This window comes from Schistocerca gregaria, chromosome 2, assembly GCF_023897955.1.
Source record: "Schistocerca gregaria isolate iqSchGreg1 chromosome 2, iqSchGreg1.2, whole genome shotgun sequence".
NCBI classification, from domain to species: Eukaryota; Metazoa; Arthropoda; class Insecta; order Orthoptera; family Acrididae; genus Schistocerca; species Schistocerca gregaria.
The window spans coordinates 657,291,278-657,319,096 of record NC_064921.1 but is presented as its reverse complement, the minus strand read 5'-3'; the positions used below and the strand labels follow the sequence as shown (position 1 = coordinate 657,319,096).

At 45.0% G+C, this 27,819-nt stretch overlaps 1 protein-coding gene across 1 annotated transcript in view; it reads left to right on the top strand.

Annotated features, from left to right (window-relative positions):
- LOC126334696 (hemolymph lipopolysaccharide-binding protein-like) overlaps positions 1 to 26,901 on the top strand; it is a 44,565-nt gene extending 17,664 nt beyond the window's left edge. Inside the window, exons 4-6 of the mRNA XM_049997196.1 lie at positions 3,513 to 3,569; positions 22,614 to 22,880; positions 26,449 to 26,901. Of these exons, the coding sequence (XP_049853153.1) occupies positions 3,513 to 3,569; positions 22,614 to 22,880; positions 26,449 to 26,633 (509 nt within the window). The 3' untranslated portion in view covers positions 26,634 to 26,901. The remainder of the gene's footprint in view (positions 1 to 3,512; positions 3,570 to 22,613; positions 22,881 to 26,448) is intronic.
- Positions 26,902 to 27,819: the final 918 nt, after the last annotated feature.

Here is a 27,819-nt window from a genome sequence, read left to right as displayed (position 1 = left end):
TCGTTGTGGACGAAATTTAAATATTTTTCTATATTTTTATGTTTTCCTGTGCTGTACAATTTATAATCGTGTCACACGCCTCTTGACTTGTTCTGCAAGTACTACTGGTACTTTTCGTCACAAGAAGAAATAGTTGAACATTGGGAACACATCCAAGAAAAGCTCATTTTTAAAAGCTAAACAAATTACACCTGTAACAACTCCTGAGTAGAAAAATTCGATAAATTTTGCCTTTAAGGTCCTATATTACTGCTTGGATGTATGAATGTAATGATCAGTAGTCTTTTATAAGGTAGCCTTTTAATAGGCACAAATGTCATTGTAAAATAGACAGTGCTGTAGGTCTAATTCTTTAAACTATTTACCTTGAGATTAAATCGACGCGCAAAAGAACTGAAGTGGCATAAAAACGTACGAGAATTAAACATAATATTAACCTAAAATATTCTATGTAAGTCAGACATTTTTGAGTTATGTTGTTAATTACTTATGATATTACGAAGCACTTTGTTCCTGTTAATACTAAAGTAATATGGAACATTTATGCCATATCAAAAACAAACATTATTTGCATCTTAATAATCTTCACTTATTACATTCTGTATAAAATAATTTCCAATAAATATTAGGTTTTTGTTTAAAAGCTACACCTACCACATATATACTTGTTGGTTTTAAAATAACAATAGCGTATTCTTTGACATGTAGGTGTCTCCTTCGTAACAGTTTTTCTTCTGATTACCCTTCAAATTATTTAAACTCATACGCGTTGTTTGTCTGACAGATCAATAAATGTTACACTTAACGTAAATTTATTTCACCGACTACGGACGTGACATTAGGCAAATGATTAGTATCAAAGGTCTGGACATACAATGTGACTGCAGAGTAGCGCCACCATGTACTGCAATCAGAGCTGCCTGACGCCGTGACATGGAGACAAAGAGTGCCTAAATGTGCTGCTACGCGGTTTGTAGGCGCGTACACAAACATCAACTGTCACTGCAGGAGGACCTCAACAAACAAGTTGTCGACCGACCATAGCCCACACAATTTCGATGGGCGTCATGTCATGCGAAAGGGTAGGCCATGGAAGCAGTGGTATCCGTCGTTCTTCGAAGAGGGCTTGCATATTCCTCGATAAATGCGACTGGGCGTTGTCCTCTTGAATTATGGCATGTGGAACGGCCAGTAGGAAGGGCAATATCTCGGGCTATGAAACCTCCATTATGCCGAGGTAGCTGTTCAGTTTCTCCTGAAGACATGGGAGGCGAGATCGCGTGTTACAGGCAATGGCGTCCAAAACTATCACACTTGGCGTTTGTCTGCTATGCCGCACAGCAATACAGTCTACTTGACTGCGTGCGGCGTCGAACGCCCATGTGGCCATCTCAGTTGGACAGGTTGAAGTGGGTGGGAGTCCTCCGAAAATACAATTTGCCACTCAGGACGCCAGTGCTGGCGCTCAAGCGTCCATTGCAGTCTGTGGCGTTCGTGGGTTCAGGCCAGCAGAAGTCGACGCAGTGGCATGTATACCACCAGTACAGCCCGCAGATATGTCTAAATCCGTTGCAGTACACCAAATTCACGCCAGCTCTGCGCGCGAAACTGTTCTGTCCATTACGGCCAAGCGGACAAGATGGCGGTCACCTCGCGCTGTGGCCACATTGCGTCGCCCGGTACCCTGTCGGCGCTGTGCACGATGGTCTTCTCTGCACTAGTTCCACTTACGTCTCAATGTTGAAGCAGTGTGCCCTGTACGCGATGCAATGTGACGGAATGGTAGACTCGCCTCCCGGAAGCCAACCATTCTGCCTCATTCGAACACACTCAAATGTCGATATCGGCTATGCGTAGCGGCACTTGGTTACACGTTTCCATATTCTACAACGACCATCTGAGTGTTTCGTAACACAGTCCTGTCTCGTCAGGAAAATGCAAGCCTTCTTGGAAGAGCGACGGGTACCACTGCTTCCCTAGCCTGCCCGTTCGCCTGATACGTCACTGTGATCACATCTCTTTGTATTGGTGTTTCACTTCCTACGTAAATTTTCCATAAAGATGGTACTCTTGGGCCTACACACACATCATCTCTCTGCCATTTCATTCATTTATTATGACTCCGCTGCTCTACACGTCATCTTATCGTGTTGTGTTGCAGATCGTTGTTTCTGACTGTTTCGCTTTTTCGAACAGCAGTGTACATCGGAATAGAGTTGACAAGTCCACTGCTGTGTTTACAACTGTTTCATTCGACCCATTGCATGCGGCTTTTCGCGGATGACGCTGTAGTATACAGAGAAGTTGCAGCATTAGAAAATTGCAGAGAAATGCAGGAAGATCTGCAGCGGATTGGCACTTGGTGCAGGGAGTGGCAACTGACCCTTAACACAGACAAATGTAATGTATTGTGAATACATAGAAAGAAGAAGCCTTTATTGTATGATTATATGATAGCGGAACAAACACTGGTAGCAGTTACTTCTGTAAAATATCTGGGAGTATGCGTACGGAACGATCTGAAGTGGAATGTCATATAAAATTCATTGTTGGTAAGGCGGGTGCCAGGTTGAAATTCATTGGGAGAGTCCTTAGAAAATGTAGTCCATCAACAAAAGATGTGGCTTACAAAACACTCGTTCGGCCTATACGTGAGTATTGCTCATCAGTGTGGGATCCGTACCAGGTCGGGTTGACAGAGGAGATAGAGAAAATCCAAAGAAGAGCGGCGCGTTTCGTCACAGGGTTATTTGGTAAGCGTGATACCGTTACGGAGACGTTTAGCAAACTGAAGTGGCAGACTCTGCAAGAGAGGCGCTCTGCATCGCGGTGTAGCTTGCTGTCCAAGTTTCGAGAGGGTGCGTTTCTGGGTGAGGTATCTAATATATTGCTTCCCCCTATTTATACCTCTCGAGGAGATCACGAATGTAAAATTATAGAGATTTGATGCGAACATGGAGGCTTTCCGGCAGTCGTTCTTCCCGCGAACCATAGCGCGACTGTGACAGGAAAGGGAAGTAATGGCAGTGGGAGGTAAAGTGCCCTCTGCCACACACCGTTGGATGACGTGCGGAATATAAATGTAGATGTAGATGTAGAACAACACATTTTGCTATTACTCGTGTATCCAGCACTGCATTTCGTGGTGATACTCTGCGAATTAGTGGACAAAACGTAGGAGCTACATCTGCAAAACCGCTTCTATATGTGTCGTCGAATATGGTTATTTAGGAAAATACATTAATGAATTTTGCGTGTAAAAAACGGGTAGTGAAATCTTATGGAACATTGACATCTCAAGGTGTCGCCTAAAGAGTATTGGTACTGAGAGGCAAAACAGAAGGGTGAATCGATCTGTCCCGTCTGTCGCTATACTGCATTGCTTTTCACTTGCAGGATCTTGTTCTTTAAGGCATTAAAACTACTGTGCCTAATCGGTGATTTCAGAATGCTGCTAGATAGACACTGATATAGCAGGACTGGACTGAAAGCTGTTTCACTGTTGTTCACAGTGCAGTCGAACCTGACGGACGCCGACGTAGCAGCGCTCGTGAAGAAAAGAGGCGAAGGTGAATAGCTTCTCCATACGTCCCAAATTTTAATTTTCTAAGAATAACAATTTATCACCACGGTTTGTATCAATTCCTCTCATGTAAAAGATTTAGTTTGCAATATTTCGTAATAAGTTTTTTATATTGGTGTAAGGAAATGTGGGTATCCGAAAGCTAGCAGATTTGAAAGCAGAGTGACAAGTCACCTGTATACAATCACAACAGTAAGTGTAATCAGAAAATGCACTCATTACACGTTATCACCTTTCAGTTCTTTCAGGAGGAGCTAATACTTCTTTTATGCAGCAAGTAGCAAAATATCTATATGATCTCAAATCGAATATGTGATTTTACCAATTGGAATGTCGAGTTTTGCTCTCCTGAGTAACAAAATACCGTTTGTATAAATAATTAATATGGTACGGCAGAAGAGAACTATTGGTCACAGTACCGTGATTCAAAAGAAATATGTTGGAGGATGTTGTTAAATCTGTAGCAACTTTTCCGAATCCTTAGGGCACGTCAAACCAATAAATATCCGGAAGACATGACTTCCGCAACAGGTGCTTTACGAGACAGAAGGACAATAAGCTAAAAGTATATTTCGAGAAATAATCAACACAGTTTCCTGATAATATTACAAGGGTTGCCCAGAAATTAATGAGCCGCATTTTTTTTCTTAGTCGAAAACAATGATACGAATGCGAAACGTTACGTATGTGTTATCTGAAGTCTCCTGAGTGAGCGTGCCAAGTTTCCGTCGCTTCTGGCATAGAGTGTAGCTGCCGGACAGTTTCCAAATGGCTTCTGTGGGTTGTGTACGTTGCAAGCGGCTTTTCGTTATTGAATTTCTCACTGCAGACAAGGAAACAGTGGGGAATATTCACAAACGCTTCTGTCAAACCTATGGAGCATCTGGTATCCACGGAAGAACAGTTAGTCACTGGTCACGGAGGGTGAGAAGGTTCGGCGGAGCTCCACGATTTTCAGCGGTCAGGGAGACCATCCATGGCTTTCACATCTGACATGTTACAGCGACCTGATGTCATTCACGAGTACAGACGCATTACGACTCGGTAGTTGGTGCTGTGTCTGTCTATCAGCAAAGGAAGTGTGGATGCAATATTCAAAAGTGTGTGCAAGATGGATCCTGGAGTGTGTAACGGTGAATCACAAATCGCTAATTTGTCTTGATTTGTTGCAACGTTTTGGAGCCGAGGGTGAGGCCTTCTTGTCGTGGATTGTGACAGATGATGAAACCTGAGTCCACCATTCTGAGTCAGTAAAAACGACAGTCGATGGAAAGGCCCCATTCCCACTCCCCATAGAAGAAACAATTCAAAGCAACTGCTACCGCCGGTAAGGTCATGATCACTGTGTTCTGTCACTGTGAAGGTATGATTCTCATTGGTGTGATGCCAAGAGTTGGTACCATTAATTCAGAAGCGTACGTCAACACACTAACAAAACTGAAGATGTACTTCCGTCGACTTCGGCTCCACAGCAGCCAAGGAGATGTTTGCTGCAACACGATAACGCTGGGCCCCACACAAATCTGAGGACTGCTGAACACATCGCAAAACAGGGTTGGACAATGTTACAGCCCTGACCTAGCCCCCTCGGACTTCCACTTGTTTGGTTTATTAAAGGATGTCATTCGTGGAAGACATTCTGAGGACGATGAGGTGGTGATTCATACAGTGAAGCACAGGACAAGATTTGGTACCTACAGGGCATACACGTCCTTGTTTCGCGCTGGAGGAAGGCCTTAGAAAGGAATGGAGATTAAGTGTAAAACTAGAGTATGTAGATAAAACTCCATTCTTTCGTGTGTGTAATTGTCATGATGTTCAATAAAGAGCTGCCGGGAAAAAAAATGTGGTGCATTGCTTTTAGGGCAACCCTAGTACTTCGTATTATCGGAAAAGTTGTTGTCACTTTAATGCGCTGTTTATTTTCATTACTATATTGATTCCTTATGACCTAGTTTTAGTTAAATTTACTGCATCATAATTTAAAATTTAATACCAGTGTTCCGATACTGAACCACTGTGAAGATACATTGTCTTTCCTTCTTACCAGGAAAAACTCCAATTGATACTGATAATATCAGTCCTATTACAGTGATACAATTTAATTCTCTTTCGAAACAATGTAGACTCTGTTATATACTTAACTGTGTTTATTAACATCTATGACTTCATTAGTGATCTGCTTCTTTCTGTTTATATATTTTAGTGTCGGTAACCTACGTCATTATTGTGCCATCTGAACTATTTAATAGTCGTATTATTACTTCATCTGGTTTTTGTTTGTAATACGGACTTTTGTCTCTTACATCATTTTCACGCTGCGTGCCATAACTAATTTCCTTTTAGTAATCCGGAAACTTTTAACATTTAAGATTTCTCAATACGGACAGCTGTCGTATTGCATTCTTACCCTTCGATATACACAAGGCACAAGCGTCTCCAACCCCATAAATGAGTATTACGACATACAAAAGCAATATTTATCTATCATCATCTGATGACTGAAAGATAGTTTGACTGATTCCTTTTTTGTTAGTTTCTTGTAAGATCGAAAAGAATAGAAATTTGGAAAATAAATACAAAGACTTAACAATGTGATACAACAAACGATGTCAATATAGATTTCACTTTTCAGATTTTCGTCTATAGCCAGCGCGGTAATATAAGTATTTGCTTATTTAATTTTTAAATGATGGAATTCACTTGTTTTGAACTATAGTCTTTTGCTGACATTACTCCGGAAAATTCAGGATTTTCCAAAAGTGAAAACAAATATCACGATACAACATTGTTATTTCCATTGAAACTAACACTCTATTTAAATTTAAAACCACTCCAATCGACAAAACCTTGTCAGAACTGTATTTAATCATCCAATCTGTTACATTATTACTCTGCTGCTCATCAGTAATCAGTAAGTAAAAATCAAATTTAGTCGAAGTACTACCGAAAACCAGTTACAGCTTCAATGCATTCTGAAATAGAAGCTTTTGGAAAGCAACATAAATTTCAATTTTCAAGACAGGTAAAATCCTTAAGACAAAGTACAAGACAGTACAGGACAGACGAAGTGTGGCTTAACGGGCCGTATGTTATATAAATAGTTCTGAAAATAAATAGCCCCGCTTGCCAACAGAGCTCGCTAGTGTGGCCACCCATTCAAGTTTCAGCCAAGCACGACAGCGCTTAAGTTCGGTGGCCTAAGGGGAACCGCGGTTAGCACTGCGGCAAGTCCGTTAGTTAGTGCGGACCTTATCTTACAAAAATACCGTTACAAATAGTGCGATAGAAATTTACAATAGTCTTCCAGATAATTCTCACTTTTTAGTCAAAACCTAGGACATTCTTATCTGATCGCTGTTTCTACTCAGTAGCAGAATCTTCAAGACGTGTCAAGTACACGACTGAACAAAGAAGTGCAAAATATCTAACTGCAAGCAGTGCAAGCTCCCTTGTAGATAAAGCCATTCGAACACGCGCATTCCTGAAAGAAAGTGCAACTTTGTTTACATTGCATCAAGTGGTGTAGAATTAAATTAATAATAAAGCCTTAGAACCCATAGGAAAAGCGAAGTCGAGTAAAAGATCTTGGATATACAGAGAAACGTATCTGCAACACATCACTAATCACTTCCTAGCACTGTGTGTCTATTCATTGCAGTAGTCTGAAGTTCCGTAACATGTCACATAGTTACGTATGGTACTATCTCATGAAGGCTTTAACCGCAAATAAGCGGCATGTAGTTATAACAAATCGCGCCAAAAAATGTGTTTTTGAGTCATCTTCTTCCATGAATCTTTACCTTGAAAATGCATACATTCATAGCAAGCTAGTTATAATTCCAAAATTATATAACCACCGGTAGGACGCTTCCCTTCATTTTATCACAAAAAAATCCTACCAACATACGGCTGGTTTTCGTGAGGTCAATTCGAGGCGCTTTGAAAAGGCATGTATTCATAATGCTATATATTCACAGAGCGTAGCGTAACCAACCAAATACTGGCTTCAGTTGATCGTCAGTATGGAGTCTCCAGACACTGCAACGAAAAGAGATGGTATAATGTGACGTAGGTAGCATTCGACCATCCGAACTGACTATGCGAATGTAGACGAGATGTGGCTCAAATTCAAAGATATAGTAGCAACAGCAATTGAGATATTCATACCTCATAAATTGGTAAGAGATGGAACGGATCCCCCGTGGTACACAAAAAAGGTCCGAACGCTGTTGCAGAGGCAACGGAAAAAGCATGCGAAGTTCAGAAGAACGCGAAATCCCGAAGATGGGCTAAAATTTACAGACGCGCGAAATCTGGCACGTACTTCGATGCGAGATGCCTTTAATAGGTTCCACAACGAGACATTGTCTCGAAATTTGGTAGAAAATCCGAAGAAATTCTGGTCGTATGTAAAGTACACAAGCGGCAAGACGCAGTCAATACCTTCGCTGCGCAGTGCCGATGGTACTGTTATCGACGACTGCGCCGCTAAAGCGGAGTTATTGAACGCAGTTTTCCGAAATTCCTTCACCAGGGAAGACGAATGGAATATTCCAGAATTTGAAACACGAACATCTGCTAGCATGAGTTTCTTAGAAGTAGATACCTTAGGGGTTGCGAAGCAACTCAAATCGCTTGATACGGGCAAGTCTTCAGGTCCAGATTGTATACCGATTAGGTTCCTTTCAGATTACGCTGATACTATAGCTCCCTACTTAGCACTCATATACAACCGCTCGCTCACCGATAGATCTGTACCTACAGATTGGAAAATTGCGCAGGTCGCACCAGTGTTCAAGAAGGGTCGTAGGAGTAATCCATTTAACTACAGACCTATATCATTGACGTCGGTTTGCAGTAGGGTTTTGGAGCATATACTGTATTCAAACATTATGAATCACCTCGAAGGGAACGATCTATTGACACGTAATCAGCATGGCTTCAGAAAACATCGCTCTTGTGCAACGCAGCTAGCTCTTTATTCGCACGAAGTAATGGCCGCTATCGACAGGGGATCTCAAGTTGATTCCGTATTTCTAGATTTCCGGAAAGCTTTTGACACCGTTCCTCACAAGCGACTTCTAATCAAGCTGCGGAGCTATGGGGTATCGTCTCAGTTGTGCGACTGGATTCGTGATTTCCTGCCAGGAAGGTCGCAGTTCGTAGTAATAGACGGCAAATCATCGAGTAAAACTGAAGTGATATCAGGTGTTCCCCAGGGAAGCGTTCTGGGACCTCTACTGTTCCTGATCTATATAAATGACCTGGGTGACAATCTGAGCAGTTCTCTTAGGTTGTTCGCAGATGATGCTGTAATTTACCGTCTAGTAAGGTCATCCGAAGACCAGTATCAGCTGCAAAGCGATTTAGAAAAGATTGCTGTATGGTGTGTCAGGTGGCAGTTGACGCTAAATAACGAAAAGTGTGAGATGATCCACATGAGTTCCAAAAGAAATCCGTTGGAATTCGATTACTCGATAAATAGTACAATTCTCAAGGCTGTCAACTCAACTAAGTACCTGGGTGTTAAAATTACAAACAACTTCAGTTGGAAGGACCACATAGACAATATTGTGGGGAAGGCGAGCCAAAGGTTGCGTTTCATTGGCAGGACACTTAGAAGATGCAACAAGTCCACTAAAGAGACAGCTTACACTACACTCGTTCGTCCTCTGTTAGAATATTGCTGCGCGGTGTGGGATCCTTACCAGGTAGGATTGACGGAGGACATCGAGAGGGTGCAAAGAAGGGCAGCTCGTTTTGTATTATCGCGTTATAGGGGAGAGAGTGTGGCAGATATGATACACGAGTTGGGATGGAAGTCATTACAGCATAGACGTTTTTCGTCGCGGCGAGACCTTTTTACGAAATTTCAGTCACCAACTTTCTCTTCCGAATGCGAAAATATTTTGTTGAGCCCAACCTACATAGGTAGGAATGATCATAAAAATAAAATAAGAGAAATCAGAGCTCGAACAGAAAGGTTTAGGTGTTCGTTTTTCCCGCTCGCTGTTCGGGAGTGGAATAGTAGAGAGATAGTATGATTGTGGTTCGATGAACCCTCTGCCTAGCACTTAAATGTGAATTGCAGAGTAGTCATGTAGATGTAGATGTACCTTCAAACGCACTTTCAGAATACCTGTCATGATCGATACTACTCCGTTCGCTCTGAAATACTCCCCAACGTGCTTTTTCCACGCTCTGTCGTCATGAACTCGGTAGGCTCAACCGTTCGAATTCACGGTCCGTGAACGGACGGCGTAACTCGTAACTCTTAGAAACTTGCCCGGCTCGCTGCATTAAGCGTGAGTGCAAGGTAATGATGCTGCTTCAGTGCAAGGCCATGCTGACGTAAGCTGTGCGTCTCTGGCAGCCGGCGGACTCAGACCGCAGCGTCTATGAGCAGGTATGTCAGGCTCACAGATGCCCAGCGCTGGAAGCAGAATCCTTTGACTCTTTGAAACCCTACAGTAGGTCTTCCCTTGGCGGCACTGGCTAGCGACCCAGATCTGTCAAGTATAGCAGCGCTTTATTAACCTACAGATAATGACGGTGCAGGTAGGTGAAGCTGAAGCTAATTTGCCCCACATTGCACGACTTGCTGGCATGGGGACTGTTATAACATAGGCTGTACTAGCACTTCCCGCAATGAGTGATGGTAAGGCTGGACGGAGAGATATTGAAGTCGCTCTGTCCAGATAAGTTGTGAAAGTATCCCGTCTTCGGTCACAAGTGTGGCTACGGAAGTGCAACTTTGTGCCAGGGCGTGCGGGGTGCTTTTTTTTCCATAAGCATACCAAAATAAGTTTTGCATCACCCCGGTTCTCAGAAATTCTGAAGATAGACGTTGACTGTGGATATTGTATGACAGACACAGTCGTTTTGGCAGGTTCATAGATGTCACTAAACTCGCCCAAAGATGTAAACAACCATGCATGAGTAGTGCCTATTAGACGAAGGGTGGCCGACAGCCGGACAGTTCCAGTCATTCCACCAAGAAAGAGGTAGACGGCTCGTGTTTTCTGTAGTTCAACCATGCCTAGACCGTCAATACCGTAGTTCGATCCCGTCCGCATTGTTACTTTGTGCCAGGAAGGGCTCTCAACAAAGGAAGTTTCCAGGCGTCTCGGAGTGAACCAAAGCGACGTCGTTCGGACATGGAGGAGATAAAGGGGCACCAGATCTGCCTCGTTCAGGCCGCTCAAGGGCTTCTACCGCAGTGGATGACCGTTCCCTACGTATTATGGCTCGGTGGAACCCTGACAGCAACGCCACCATGTTCAATAATGCAGCCACAGGACGTCGTGTCACGACTCAAACAGTGTGCAATATACTGCATGGAGGCGCAACTTCACTCCCGACCTCCACGGCGAGGTCCATCTTTGCAACCACGACACCATGCAGCGTGGTACAGATGAGCCCAACAACATGCCAAATGAACCGCTCAGGATTGGCATCACGTTCTCTTCACCGGTAAGTGTCGCATATGCCTTCAATCAGACAATCGTCGGAGGCGTGTTTGGAGGCAACCTGGTCCGGCTGAAGCTTAACAGTGCAGCAAGGTGGAAGTTCCCTGCTGTTTTGGGGTAGCATTATGTGGGGCCGATGTACGCTGCTGATGGTCATGGAAGGTGCCGTAACGATACGACACGTGAATGCCACCCTCCGACCGATAGTGCAATCATATCGGCCGCATAATGGCGAGGCAGTGGTCTTCATGGACGACAGTTGGCGCCCTCGTCGTGCAAATCTTGTGAATGACTTCCTTTAGGATAATGACATCGCTCGACAAGATTGCCCAGCTTGTTCTCCAGACATTAACCCTATCGAACAGGCCTGGGATAGATTGAAAAGGGCTGTTTATGGACGACGTGAGCCACCAACCACTCTGAGGGATCTACGCCGAGTCGCCGTTGAGGAGTGGGATAATCTGGACCAACAGTGACTTGATGAAATTATGTATAGAATGCCACGGCGAATACAGGTATGCATCAGTGCAAGAGGACATGCTACTTGGTATTAAAGGTACCGGTGTGTACAGCAATCTGGACCACCAATTCTGAAGGTCTCGCTGTGTGGTGGTACAACACGCAATGTGTGGTTTTCATGAGCAATAAAATGGACCGAAATGATGTTCATGTTGATGTCTAGTTTTCTGTACAGGTTCCGGAGCTCTCGGAACCGAGATGATACAAAACTTTTTGTGATGTGCGTATATTAACGCCAGGTAAGGAAGATTTTGTTTGGTTTTTGGAGGATTTGAGGAAATGTCTATATATTTTTAGTGGAATCACAATTTTCGACCAACTCAATAACACTGTTCAAGTTTTTCTAATAATTATAAATAGTCTTGTCGGAACATATCTATGGAATTCATAGATCCCACTAGGATATTGAAGTTCAGTTTTGCTAACAAAAGATGTCCCGTATTTGTACAAACGTTGATCTTTAGTAGAAAGGCGATGTTGTTACTGTGCTGTATAACTGCTTAGGTACAGAGAACAAGTATTCGAAAAGTGTGCCATAATTTTGCTGCCTCCTTCGATTATCTGCCCTTGTGGTGTTGGAAAGAGTTGGGGAGTGTACCGAGACATAGACATTTTTCTTTCTACCCATAGAGAAAACCTTTGTAGATACGAAGCATTCTCAGGTGTGCACTGTACACTGGCTTTCTGAAAATTGGTATTGGTATACTTGTAGATCGTTCTTCACGTGTGCTACGTGCAAATGCTATAGGAAATGGAGGAAAGACGTAACTTTATTCTCGGAAGCTATACGGAGAACGCCAAACACCATTTACTGAAGTGCTTAGTACTGTCGTAAGCTCACCGCAATGTAGTCACCCTGCTGAAAAGAGATCACTGGTCGCTTTAGAGTGCAAGTACCAGATGTGAAATGAACCTCGACCTCCTACGTAAGTGATGACGTTGGGTATTGTGTTTGGTCCAGGAGGTTGTAGGGACTCATTGCATTAAAATGGGTCGTTGTGGATACAGGACAGAATGTTAACGTGTTGGGCGTTATTGAAGTAACCGATGTGTAGGTGCATCAGTCGAGATTGTCAGTCGTATATACATGGATTGGTGTACCACTCGCAGTCATGCAATACGGCGTAGGAACAGTGGTGGCAGAAAGAGGCCACGGCAGAGTATCGCTTAGTGTCAGTGACAATGAGTTTCAAAAGAATTGCTGCTGTCGGTTAATATAGGCGCGTCTGGGGCAGTTACCAAGCAAATATTTCGAAGTGATCTTCACAAAATGGGTATTTGGAGTCTGGCAGCTCGTAAAAATACCGCGTAGAGCGGCAGTCCTCAGTGAACCAAGTAACACAGCAACTGGACAATAGCTGAGTGAAGCATGTACAGTGATGCGACGAGAACTTATGTTAGCCTCTTTTGTATGATACAAGCCATCGATGGCCCCGACGGTCTATTGAGACGTGCAATCCCCACCCCCACCCCACCCCGTGCCACGACTTCGACCCATTCATTCTTGTTACCGTCAGCATGAGTCAAGATGTTTACTTCTACGTTGTCGTGTCCTCACACAGGATAGAGGGAAGTCAGGGAGTTTGAGGTCAGCCTGCAATTTCCGAGCGGTGACGAGCAAATGCAGAAAGAAATACTCCCACTGAAGGCAGGCTGATGATTTGGATCAGCGCCAAACACTGTCACAGGGCTCCTACGAGAGGCGCGGATTTTGGGACTCGACAGGATAATTGCAGCAGGAGACTGATAGAATTCATGGGTCTAATTAACACTACTTATTTCGATCAGCAAAGTATTACACTGAAGCCTAATTCCAAATACTAGAAAAAGTAAAGGAGGCAATTGGTTGCACAACATAACTCATTATCTGAAGCCATGGTGGCGGATGCTAACAGAAGCAGCGAACGCTAGCTGTAAATTAAGTACAAAGTTGAGAGCAGCACTCCAAGTGAGAAAAACAGACATGTCAGAGCTTACCGAGGCTGGCCACGCGGCAGCGACCTGAATGAGAATTCTCTCTGAATAAACGACATGGGTTTTTTAGAAAACCGCGGCGGCGCACTGTTTCTCCCTTCCTATAGTCGATCCACAGGTCCACCGACACTTTACAAGCCTCGGCCAATCTGACGTGTCGCTCTGCACCACCAGCGCGACACTGGCCAACCAGATTTCGATTTCTCCCCTTCTCCTATTTGGTAGGTAGGGATGCTTCTGGACTTTATATTAACAAATTATAAATTTGGCAGCAACCGCGTTCAGCTGAAGACTAAAGGTCAGTGCCGCTCCTATTATGGTCAGCAACGACAGTGCTTTACGTCACTTGCCCCGCCCTACGTCCTTTTGTGAGAGGGGGCTGCTGTAGTAGCGTTATAAATTGCGTATGCCCACTGACGTTGTAGTTCTCAGCAGCACGTATCAGACTTGCTGCCTCTTTTAAGATTTGCCTTTTCGAGGCCACGTTCTGTTGTGATGCCTCACAACCGCTTCTAGGCGATAAATGCAGTTACCAGTTAATTCTCTGAAGTGAAACTCCTCACCAGGGACAACTGCCCAGAAAGTCTGCAATTTCAAAGGCTCTAGTGTTAGTACTTAGCTCCTGCAACGATACCACTTCTATATATACATACATACTCCGCAATCCACCATACGGTGCATGGTGGAGGGTACTTCGTATCACAACTAGCATCTTCTCTCCATCTTCCACACCCAAATAGAACGAGGGAAAAAATGACTGCCTATATGCCTCTGTACGAGCCCTAATCTTATCTTTGTGGTCTTTTCGCGAAATGTAAGTTGGCGACAGTAAAAGTGTACTGCAGTTAGCCTCAGATGCTGGTTCTCTAAATTTCCTCAGTAGCGATTCACGAAAAGAACGCCTCCTTTTCTCTAGAGACTCCCACCCGAGTTCCTGAAGCATTTCCATAACACTCGCGTGATGATCAAACCTACCAGTAACAAATCTAGCAGCCCATCTCTGAATTGCTTCTATGTCCTCCTTCAATCCGACCTGATAGGGATCCCAAACGCTCGAGCAGTACTCAAGAATAGGTCGTATTAGTGTTTTATAAGCGGTCTCCTTTACAGATGAAACACACCTTCCCAAAATTTTACCAGTTAGCCGAAGACGATTATCCGCCTTCCCCACAACTGACATTATATGCTTGCCCCACTTCATATCGCTCTGGAATGTTACTCCCAAATATTTAATCGACGTGACTGTGTCAAGCGCTGCACTTCTAATGGAGTATTCACACATTACAGGCTTCTTTTTCCTATTCATCCGCATTAATTTACATTTATCTACACTCCTGGAAATTGAAATAAGAACACCGTGAATTCATTGTCCCAGGAAGGGGAAACTTTATTGACACATTCCTGGGGTCAGATACATCACATGATCACACTGACAGAACCACAGGCACATAGACACAGGCAACAGAGCATGCACAATGTCGGCACTAGTACAGTGTATATCCACCTTTCGCAGCAATGCAGGCTGCTACTCTCCCATGGAGATGATCGTAGAGATGCTGGATGTAGTCCTGTGGAACGGCTTGCCATGCAATTTCCACCTGGCGCCTCAGTTGGACCTGCGTTCGTGCTGGACGTGCAGACCGCGTGAGACGACGCTTCATCCAGTCCCAAACATGCTCAATGGGGAAAAGATCCGGAGATCTTGCTGGCCAGGGTAGTTGACTTACACCTTCTAGAGCACGTTGGGTGGCACGGGATACATGCGGACGTGCATTGTCCTGTTGGAACAGCAAGTTCCCTTGCCGGTCTAGGTATGGTAGAACGATGGGTTCGATGACGGTTTGGATGTACTGTGCACTATTCAGTGTCCCCTCGACGATCACCAGAGGTGTACGGCCAGTGTAGGAGATCGCTCCCCACACCATGATGCCGGGTGTGGGCCCTGTGTGCCTCGGTCGTATGCAGTCCTGATTGTGGCGCTCATCTGCACGGCGCCAAACACGCATACGACCATCATTGGCACCAAGGCAGAAGCGACTCTCATCGCTGAAGACGACACGTCTCCATTCGTCCCTCCATTCACGCCTGTCGCGACACCACTGGAGGCGGGCTGCACGATGTTGGGGCGTGAGCGGAAGACGGCCTAACGGTGTGCGGGACCGTAGCCCAGGTTCATGGAGACGGTTGGGAATGGTCCTCGCCGATACCCCAGGAGCAACAGTGTCCCTAATTTGCTGGGAAGTGGCGGTGCGTTCCCCTACGGCACTCCGTAGGATCCTACGGTCTTGGCGTGCATCCGTGCGTCGCTGCGGTCCGGTCCCAGGTCGACGGGCACGTGCACCTTCCGCCGACCACTGGCGACAACATCGATGTACTGTGGAGACCTCACGACCCACGTGTTGAGCAGTTCGGCGGTACGTCCACCCGGCCTCCCGCATGCCCACTATACGCCCTCGCTCAAAGTCCGTCAACTGCACATACGGTTCACGTCCACGCTGTCGCGGCATGCTACCAGTGTTAAAGACTGCGATGGAGCTCCGTATGCCACGGTAAACTGGCTGACACTGACGGCGGCGGTGCACAAATGCTGCGCAGCAATCGCCATTCGACGGCCAACACCGCGGTTCCTGGTGTGTCCGCTGTGCCGTGCGTGTGATCATTGCTTGTACAGCCCTCTCGCAGTGTCCGCAGCAAGTATGGTGGGTCTGACACACCGGTGTCAATGTGTTCTTTTTTCCATTTCCATGAGTGTATATTTTCGAGTTAGCTGCCATTCTTTACACCAATCACAAATCCTGTCCAAGTCATCTTGTATCCTCCTACAGTCACTCAACGACGACACCTTCCCGTACACCTCAGCATCATCACCCACCAGCTGCACATTGTTATCCAAAAGATCATTTATGTAGATAGAAAACAACAGCAGAGCTACCACACTTTCCTGGAGCACTCCAGATGGTACCCTCACCTCCGATGAACACTCACCATCGAGGACAGCGTACTGGGTTCTATTACTTAAGTTTTACCTGCTCTCTCTGATTTCCTAAGTTCGAGTGCCTTTTGATGGCTCCCGACAGCCTCAAGAGTATCAACGTACTAATCATGAAGTTGATATATGACAACGTTTACGGTAATCAAGTGTTGCCCTTTCTCAATCATGATGCGGACACTATCATCTCTCAAGCTCACAACAGCCGTGATCACTGAGCTCTACGCATGCTTTACTGGTTTGACGAACACCGTCGTCCTAGTCTATCGTACCTCGACTGGATCACTGAGTCATCTGACCACAATACCGTAAGAAATGTCTGGGACTATTTTAAGAAGCGGGTGAAGAGCGGCAGTCATCATCCCCACAATTTGCTGGCTCTACGGGATCTAATCGTTATTACGTTTATTCAGCTGGATATGTCATACACGGAGAATCTCCTGGGATGCGTTCCTCGCCATTATGAGGTCATTACCAAGACTACAGACGGTCTTACAAGGTGTTCATAATAATTATTACACTAATATCACCGAATTACACAATATTCACATAACCAGTTTCAGCAGTTTAAGCGCCTTAACTGAGACAATTAATCCACAACATTTTAATCACATGATTTAGATATTCAGGTTTACGCATTCTGAACCTTGCTGCACAGCTATCCTGTCCCCGGGAGCACAGAAAATTTTTTGAAGCTGTTATTCGACCCAGGCGGTAAGAGAACCCGATCATACTCAGACAGAGTTCCACGATCATAATCTATAGCGTATGAAGATTTCCAGTACTGCAAAAACAGAGCAATTCTTGTCACTAATTTCCAAGCAGCGAGGAGAACCATAGTAAGGAGAGCAAAGAGTGCAGAATGATTGTTGTTGTTGTGGTGGTGGTCTTCAGTCCTGAGACTGGTTTGATGCAGCTCTCCATGCTACTCTATCCTGTGGAAGCTTCTTCATCTCCCAGTACCTACTGCAACCTACATCCTTCTGAATCTGCTTAGTGTATTCATCTCTTGGTCTCCCTCTACGAGTTTTACCCTCTACGCTGCCCTCCAACCCTAAATTTGTGATACCGTGATGCCTCAGAACATGTCCTACCAACCGGCCCCTTCTTCTTGTCAAGTTGTGCCACGAAATCCTCCCCAATTCTATTCAATACCTCCTCATTAGTTATGTGATCTACCCACCTAATCTTCAGCATTCTTCTGTAGCACCACGTTGCGAAAGCTTCTATTCTCTTCTTGTCCAAATTATTTATCGTCCATGTTTCACTTCAATACATGGTTACAATCCATACAAAAACTTTCAGAAACGAATTCCTGACACTTAAATCTATACTCGATGTTAACAAATTTCTCTTCTTCTGAAATGCTTTTCTTGCCATTGCCAGTCTGCAATTTATATCCTCTCTACTTCGACCATTATCAGTTATTTTGCTCCCCAAATAGCAAAACAGAAAACTGAAAGTCGCTCTGAAAACTCTACACTACGGAGAAATAGCGCACGGCTTGATGTCTGAAACATCTCGTTCAGAATGCCCGGTCATTCTGTCTGCGTCACTGATCCTGACGGAATGACGGTCTCGCTAGTTATAGGTTAACTCTGATGACGAAACATGATGTGTTGCTTGCTAGTTGTTTGAAGGCCTTAAATGCGAAACTGTAACTACGAGACTACAGCCTGCCGTCTGTGGTTGGATTTCACTGTTCCACGCAGCCGCCATCGGCGGGTCACAGCCGTGACTGATAGAAGAGGTGGACCTACTGAGTTTTCCTCTGGTGAAGACACAAACTGACTGCAGGACACCATCTTTCGCTTGCCTAGTGGACACCTGAGTACCAAGTGCTGGGCTATATGTATAGCACCTTCCTGTCTGTAAACTGCATGTGCTGAAGGATCCCTGGACTTCCGCCTTCAGATCTAGGCGAGCATCTATCTTTAAGAGTACTGAGGCCCATCGTATGCACAGAAGCGCCTCCGCTGCCGCACCCCGCGCCACCACGCTCTCAGGCAGTGAGTCTGACATCCCACATGCTACATGAGCTGCCGGAGTGCTGTATCTTGCATTCTTCGCCGGCGTCTATGCGTGCTGTTGAAGGCAATATCCATTGTAGCGATCACGTTATTGAATTGTCATTACCGATACTGCTGTTCCAATGACGACTATGAGTGTAAGACTGAAACACTCACCACTCCTCTGAGCTGAACCTTCGTCACTTTTAAGGTCACCGCCTCACCTGTCTAACCTCGATGCCCACTGGCCTGCTGACCTGAGGAGTGACGTTACGTCGTGAAGTGGTATAAAACAAGTTGATGGAAATTCATGAACAGACTTCAGACCACTTGAGTTTCTTTTTATATTATATGTCTTAATTGTTTATGGAATAGCTACGAAATCAAAGGACGCAATAAACTGCCAAAATCGGGAATGTGTATAGTGTTGTGTTGGCCGAAGAGCCAACACCGTGTTACAACTGGAGGCCGAAATGCACGCGTTTTAGCTCACGCAGGCTGGCGTGAGGAGGGAAGAACTATACTGACGTGAGGTCTGGAACATGACAAGGAATTAGAATTCAGAAAGCGGACGTAATTAGTTTGATACTTAACTTTAATCCATTAATGATGAACGCCACTCGTGACGGTACATGATTCACATTATTATCTGTTCAGAATACATTCGTAGTAACTGAATATGGCGCCTTGCTAAGTCGTAACAAATGACGTAGCGGAAGGCTATGCTACACTGTCGTCTCTGCGAATGAGAGCGTATGTGGACAGTGAACCATCGCTAGCAATGTCGGCTGTACAACTGGGACGAGTGCTAGGGAGTCTCTCTGGACTAGACCTGCTGTGTGGCGGCGCTCGGTCTGCAATCGCTGATAGTGGCGACACGCGGGTCCGTCATATACTAACGGACCGCGGCTGATTTAAAGGCTACCACCTAGCAAGTGTGGTGTCTGGCGGTGACACCACAGATAGTGTTGTAATTAGTTAGTGGTTTAATAATTTATCGTGTAAACATCTATAAGACCGCATATTTCAATTTGACACTACGTTGTTTTTCAAAAAGGTGTTGCACAGTACATCCTCAGGCTGAGAAACTTCCTGTGTTTTTATATGTAGATGACATATCTGAACAGTAATTCATTTACTCAGTCTCTCAGCAAAAGCTACAGAACGCTTTTATTTATTTATTTCTTTTGAAACATCAGTCTTATGACTGGTTTGACGTGGCCACGACGAATTTCATTCCTGTGTCAAACTTTTCATCTTAGAGTAGCGCGTGCAACGTACACCATCAATTATTTGCTGGATGTACTCCAGCCTCTGTCTTCCTCGACGGTTTCTACCCTCTACATCTCTCTCTAATACCTCCAAATTTATTTCCTGTTTTCTTATCATCTTTCTCATCCTGGTCCTTTTTGTTTGCGTTTTCCATATATTTCTTTCCTCGCCGATTCTGTGCAGAACCTCCCCATTCCTTGCCTTATCATTCCACCTGATTTTCAACATTCGTCCGCAGCACCACATCTCAAATGCTTCGATTCTCTTTTGATTCGGTTTTACCACTGCCCATGATTCACTACCATACAACGCTGTGCCCCAAATGTACATTCTGAAAAAGTTGTTCCTCCAATTAAGGTCTATGTTTGATACTAGTAGACTTCTCTTGGCCAGGAGTGCCTTTCTTGCCAATGCTAGTCTGCATTTCATGTCCTACTTGCTCTGTCCACCACGGGCAATTCTGCTGCCAAGGTAGCAAAATTCCTTTACTTCGTCTACTACGTAATCCTCAATTCTGGTGTTAAGCTTCGCGCTGTTCTCATTTCTTCTACGCCTTATTACTTTCGTCTTTCTTCAGTTTACTCTCCGTCCATATTCTCTATTCATTAGAATGTTGATTCCGTTCGACGCTGTAATTCTTCTTCACTTTCAATGAGGATAGCGACGTCATTAGCGAATCTTATCAGCAGTATAATTCCACTCTTGAACCTTTCTTTTATTTCTTCCTTTCTTCGAGGTACTGACCAAACAGTAGGGGCAAAAGACTACATTCCTCTCATACATGCTTTTTAATCCGGACACTTAGTTCTTGGTCTTTCATTCATATTGTCCCCTCTTGCCTGTTATATATATTGTATATTACATGTCTTTCCCTGTAGCTTACTCATACTTCCCTCAGAATTTTGATCATCTTGAAGCATTTTACTTTGTCGAACACTTTATCCAGGTGACAAAACCCTTGACTTTGATTTGACCTTTCTTCAGTCTTGTTTCTATTGTCAACCACAATCTCAGAACTGCGTCTCTGGTACCTTTACCTTTCTTAAAGCCAAACTGATAGTCGTCTGGCATATCATCTTACACGTTGATGTACACTACTGGCCATTAAAATTGCTACACCAAGAAGAAACCCAGATGATAAACGGGTATTCATTGGACAAATATATTATACTAGAAATGACATGTGATTACATATTCACGCCATTTGGGTGCATAGATCCTGAGAAATCACAAACTGGAACAACCACCTCTGGCAGTAATAACGGCCTTGATACGCCTGGGCATTGAGTCAAACAGAGCTTGGATGGCGTGTACAGGTACAGCTGCCCATGCAGCTTCAACACGATACCACAGATCATCAAGAGTAGTGACTGGCGTATTGTGACGAGCCAGTTGCTCGGCCACCATTGACCAGACGTTTTCAGTTGGTGAGAGAGCTGGAGAATATGCTCGCCAGGGCAGCAGTCAAACATTTTCTGTAACCAGAAAGGGCCGTACATGACCTGCAACATGCGGTCGCCCATTATCCTGCTGAAATGTAGGATTTTTCAGGGATCGAATGAAGGGTAGAGGGACTGGTGGTAAAACATATGAAATGAAACGTAACGTCCACTGTTCAAAGTGCCGCTAATGCGAACAAGGGTTGACCGAGACGTGTAACCGACCGAGGTGGCCACGCGGTTCTAGGCGCTGCAGTCCGGAACCGCGCGACTGCTACGTTCGCAGGTAGGAGTCCAGCCTCGGGCATGGATGTGTGTGATGTCCTTAGGTTAGTTAGGTTTATGTAGTTCTAAGTTTTAGGGGACTGATGACCGCAGATGTTAAAAGGCCCATACTGCTCAGAGCCATTTAAACCATTTTGAAGCCAGATGTGTAATCGATGGCACTCCATACCATCATGCCGGGTGATACGCCAGTATGGCGATGACCAATACTCGCTTCCAATGTGCGTCCACTGCGATGTCGCCAAACACGGATGCGACCATCATGATGCTGTAAACAGAACCTGGAGCCATCCGAAAAAATGACGTTTTGTCATTCGTGCACCCAGGTTCGTCGTTGAGTACACCATCCCAGGCGCTCCTGTCTGTGATGCAGCGTCAAGGGTAACCGCAGGGATGGTCTCCGAGCTGATAGTCCATGCTGCTGCAAACGTCGTCGAACTGTTCGTACAGATGGTTGTTGTCTTGCAAACAACCCCATCTGTCGACTCAGGGATCGAGACGTGGCTGCACGATCCTTTACAGCCATGCAGATAAGATGCCTGTCATCTCGACTGCTAGTGATACGAGGCCTTTGGGATCCAGCACAGCGTTCCGTTTTACCCTCCTGAACCCACCGATTCCATATTCCGCTATCAGTCATTGGGTCTCGACCAACGTGAGCAGCCATGTCGCGATACGATAAACCGCAATCGCGATAAGCTACAATCCGACCTTTATCAAAGTCGGAAATGTGATGATACGCATTTCTCCTCCTTACACGAGGCATCACAACAACGTTTCACCAGGCAACGCCGGTTAACTGCTGTTTGTGTATGAGAAATCGGTTGGAAACTTTCCTTATGTCAGCACGTTGTAGGTGTCGACACAGGCGCCAACCTTTTGTGAATACTCTGAAAAACTAATCATTTGCATATCACAGCATCTTCTTCATGTCCGTAGCACGTCATCTTTGTGGTGTAGCAATTTTAATGGCCAGTAGTGTAATATCTGAATGGTGTTTCATTTACTCAATCTGTCAATATCACTTATTAGATCTTTTCGTCGTTATATCTACACTTATGAATTTCGCAGTTCCACCGCCTACGACGGAGTACAGGACGAAGCTGGGGCACAGCGAGTACAAGCTGGATCTGCGGCTGGTCAAGTGGGAGCTGGCGCGCCAGTACTGCCAGGAGGAGGGCGCCGACCTCGTCGTCATCAACTCCAAGCAGGAGGCCGACGTGCTGCGCAAGATCCTCGCCGACCACGGCGTCATCTCGGAGGACCCCTACGAGAACAAGCAGGTCTGGGTCGGCATCCACGACCGTCACGCTGAGGGCAACTTCGTTACCGTCTTTGGTGAGTTGCTCCGTACTGTAACGCACTATGCAGGCTAAACGCTGTGTGCGTGTTTAGAAAAGCGTAGACTACTCCCGAGGTGCTACTAGCCGTGATACTTCCATTATATGCCGAATGCATGGTTCTAATGACCTAGAAACAAACTTGAAACGCGATCTGACTAGTCAACTGAATAGAAAATAATCACATAAATTAGCGCAGTGGAATTAAATGGGCCTGCATATGTGTTTTCAAGTGATTCACTGATTATATTAGTTCTCAAAGGCAGTATAGTGCACCGAACATGTGTTAGCCTGTATGTACCACGTCATTACCCCAAATCTTATGGATAAACTATTCCTCTTGAAAACGTCTCGTTGTATAATGAATATATACCGGGTGATCAAGAAGTCAGTAGAAATTTGAAAACTTAATAAACCACCCCATATTGCTAGATGGGTGAAAGATCTCTTGCGCGCGTCGTTTGGTGATGATCGTGTGCTCAGCCGCCGCTTTCGTCATGCTTGACCTTCCAGGTCCCCAGACCTCAGTCCGTGCGATTATTGGCTTTGGGGTTACCGGAAGTCGCAAGTGTATCGTGATTGACCGACATCGCTATGGATGCTGAAAGAAAACATCCGACGCCAATGCGTCACCGTAACTCCGGACATGCTTTACAGTGCTGCTCACAACATTATTCCTCGACTACAACTGGTGTTGAGGAATGATGGTGGACATATTGAGTATTTCCTGTAAGGAACATTATCTTTCCGTGTCTTCCTTTTTTACGCTAATTATTGCTATTCTGACCAGATGAAGCGCCACCTGTCGGACATATTTTGACCTTTTGTCAATTTGTACGTTTCTATCTACATTATTCCCTGATTTATTCAGTTTTCAAATTCACACTGACTTCTTGATCACCCGGTACTTCACATCCAGCAGGTAACGGGTATCTTTTATGGCAGTAATTTATCGCTTCGTCGTCTACTGCATTAATTTGAAACTTTATCAACGTTTTACCATGAGTGTGGCAGATTCCGTCTCATCCCTTAGCCATAATAATAAATATGAACATCAGAAACAGTTCAGCTATTCGATTTTCTCCATTTATATTTGCTTAAATGCCCCCGTGTATAATAGCTTCTGACGCACAGAATGGATTACAGACATCCTTCACAGACTGTCATGATCTATTCACATAGGCCCTGTTAGGATCCATTTAAATCTTTAATTTTATTGTATGAAGACGAATGTCCGAAAAAACAGATACCGTTGATGATCTTGCAGCTCTCGAAGAATGAAATTCCAATGAAATTCAGACCCCTAGCTGCTCACAGGACAGTTTAAAATGTGTTCTCTGATAGGAATTCGAACCCGGGATCTGCTGCTTACGTGGCAGAGGCTCCAACCGACTGAGCCATCTTTCTTTTTTTTCTATTTTTCTTTTTTTCCATTTGTTCGGTATTGCTCGTTGCCTTTGGTCTGAGCGGACGTCACAAGACATTTGTTCAGGTTGATCATTGATTCTTTGACTCATTTTTTTATTACAGAAGGCTGTTCGCCCTCTGACCGAACACGCTCAGCTACTGTGCCGGCTACCCATCGAGGACACAGAGGACAGTGCAACTGCAGGGATTTATCTACGGCAGGCTCCTCCTGAGATCCACATTTCCAACTTACTGTCCGTGCACTACATTTGTAGTACCCCTGCCCACTACATTCATTACTCGCGGCATGTCCGAAAGAACAGATACCATTGGTGATCTTCAAGCTCTCGGAGAATGAAATTACAATTAAATCCATACCATTAGCTGGTTACAGCCGTTGATAAATATCATCGGGGACAGTTGAAAATGTGTTCCCCGACCGGGAGATAAGTCTCTGTAGTCGCAGTACCCTCTGTGTCCCCGATGGCAGTCCGCAACTCGTGGTCTAGTGAAAGGATCAACAATTAACTTTAATTGATGTCATGTGATGTCCGCTACGACCAAACGAAACGAGCAAAATACGGGAAAATAGGAAAAAGCTCAGTCAGATGGAGCGTCTGTCATGTAAGCAGGAGATCCCGGGTTCGAGTCCCGCTCGGGGCACAAAATTTCAACTGTGCCCGTTGATATTTATCAACGCCTGTAAGCAGATAATGCTCTGGATTTCATTGTAATTTCAATTTTATTGTACTTGCTACGATGCTTTTTATAGTATAAATTTCATTTCGACTATGTAAGAGACACCATCTACATCTACATCTAAATAAATACTCCGCAACCCACCATACGGTGCATGGCGGAGGGTACCTGGTACCACAACTAGCATCTTCTCTCCCTGTTCCACTCCCCAACAGAAGGAGGGAAAAATGATTGTCTATATGCCTCTGTACGAGCCCTAATCTCTCTTATCTCATCTTTGTGGTCTTTTCGCGAAATATAAGTTGGCGGCAGTAAAATTGTACAGCAGTCAGCCACAAATGCTGGTTCTCTAAATTTCCTCAGTAGCGATTCACGAAAAGAACGCTTCCTTTCCTCCAGAGACTCCCACCCGATTTCATGAAGCATTTCCGTAACACTTGCGTGATGATCAAACCTACCAGTAACAAATATAGCATCCCGCCTCTGAAGTGCTTCTACGTCCTCCCTCAATCCGACCTGATAGGGATCACAAACGCTTTAGTAGTACTCAAGAATAGGTCGTATTAGTGTTTTTACAAGCGGGATCTTTACAGATGAACCACATCTTTCCAAAATTCTACCAATTAGCCGAAGACGACTATCCGCCTTCCCCACAACTGCCATTACATGCTTGTCCCACTTCATATCGCTCTGCAATGTTACTCCTAAATATTTAATCGACGTGACTGTGTCAAGCGCTTTTTACAATTCATCTGCATTAATTTACATTTATCTATATTTAGAGTTAGCTGCCATTCTTTACACCAGTCACAAATCCTGTCCAAGTCATCTTGTATTCTCCTACAGTCACTCAACGACGACACCTTCCCGTACGCCACAGCATCATCAGCAAACAGCTGCACATTGCTATCCTCTCTATCCAAAAGATCATTTATGTACATAGAAAACAACAGCGGGCCTCCCACACTTCGCTGGGGCACTCCAGATGATACCCTCACCTCTGATGAACACTCACCATGTACCTGGTAAGGTTTGCATCTAAATTAGGTGACTCCTGAAGTAAATTCAACACCGCGTGATTATTGCATATTCTAACCCAATAGTATTTAGTACTGTTAACCTTCAACCATCGATTTTACACAAGTGAGGAGTTTTTTGTATGAGTGACCCTGTGGGTGGTGGTACAAAAGCAGCTCCATATTTTAAAATCATTTTTATCGGGTTTCAGCCTTTCACGATGCGCTACTTCCCTTGCTAGATGCCGGCCGCGGTGGTCTCGCGGTTCTAGGCGCGCAGTCTGGAACCGTGCGACTGCTACGGTCGCAGCTTCGAATCCTGCCTCGGGCATGGATGTGTGTGATGTCCTTAGGTTAGTTAGGTTTAAGTAGTTCTAAGTCCCCTAGTGCTCAGAGCCATTTGAACCATTTTTTTTTTTTTAAAGCTGTTGTGTGTATGTGCAGGCGAGCCGCTGTCGGAGACGGGCTACGTGTCGTGGTCGCTGGGCGAGCCCAACAACCTGAGCGGCAGCAGCGAGGGCGAGGACTGCGTCTCGATGCTGCGCTCCGGCGACTACAACGACGAGATCTGCAACAAGAAGCTCGCCTTCATCTGCGAGCGGCCCTACTTCACCGAAATCTACAGCTGACGGCCGCCTGGCGCAGTCTCGTGGTCGCCTCGTCAGCCGAAATACCGAGGCATTGGCAGATTCCTTCTTCTTGTTTCCCAGCTGTATGACTCTTCGTTAACACCTCTTTGTTATAGGCTCCTATTTTTTTTATATCTGCTGTACATCAGATATTGCATATGCAAAGGCTCCAAAGGCCACAGTACTTGAGTTAACTGTGTTACTTACCTGATCATTTCAAACGACACAATAAAAGACTAGTGGAGAGTGTGGTTTAAGAAGCATTAAACTTGACTATTTATTGCCACTCCACCCATTCCTTCTCGTATCCCGGTAATTCTTGTTCCCGAAAATCGTGCAACGACTGAGTATGGTGAATATCGTGAATGATTTGGCGAAACTTTAGTTTCTCCCGCAGTATACAAATGGGATTGCAGCTGGGTGATGTTATCGACAAAACCGATATTTCGGTGGTTGACCATCCAACATTTTCAAGACAAAACTAGAGCAAGTAAGCGCTGTGCAAGTGAATTTGCAACCTCAGTTTGCAGAGCAATTTCGGGAAGGTGAAACACACACGCGCAGATACAATCACATCAACTGACTCCTCAATAACGCTATCCCAATGGCTGGAATGGCATGCCAGAACTTCCGCGTTGTTATACTCCATATGATGACCGGCGCCAAGACAGTGTTCTGCAATGTTGGATTTGTTCGACTGTTGTAAGCGTGAAGTCAGTACACCGGTACTCCATAGTCCTGATAGATTGGTCAATATACGGCATGCCGTAACTGTAAGAAATACGGTAGACGCCCGCATAACGCAAACCAAGATCATCCTTAACAGAAGAAACTTCCTGGCAGATTAAAACTGTGTACCGGCCCGAGACGCAAACTCGGGACCTTTGCCTTTCACGGGCAAGTGCTCTACCAACTGACCTACCGAAGCATGACTCACGCCTCGTCCTCACAGCTTTGATTCCGTCAGTGCCTCGTCTCCTACCTTCCAAACTTCACAGAAGCTCTCCTGCGAACCTTGCAGGACTAGCACTCCTGGAAGAAAGGATATTGCGGAGACATGGCTTAACCACAGCCTGGGGGATGTTTCTAGAATGATATTTTCACTCTACAGCGGAGTGTGCGCTGATATGAAACTTCCTGGCAGATTAACACTGTGTGTAGGTCCGAGACTCGAACTCGGGACCTT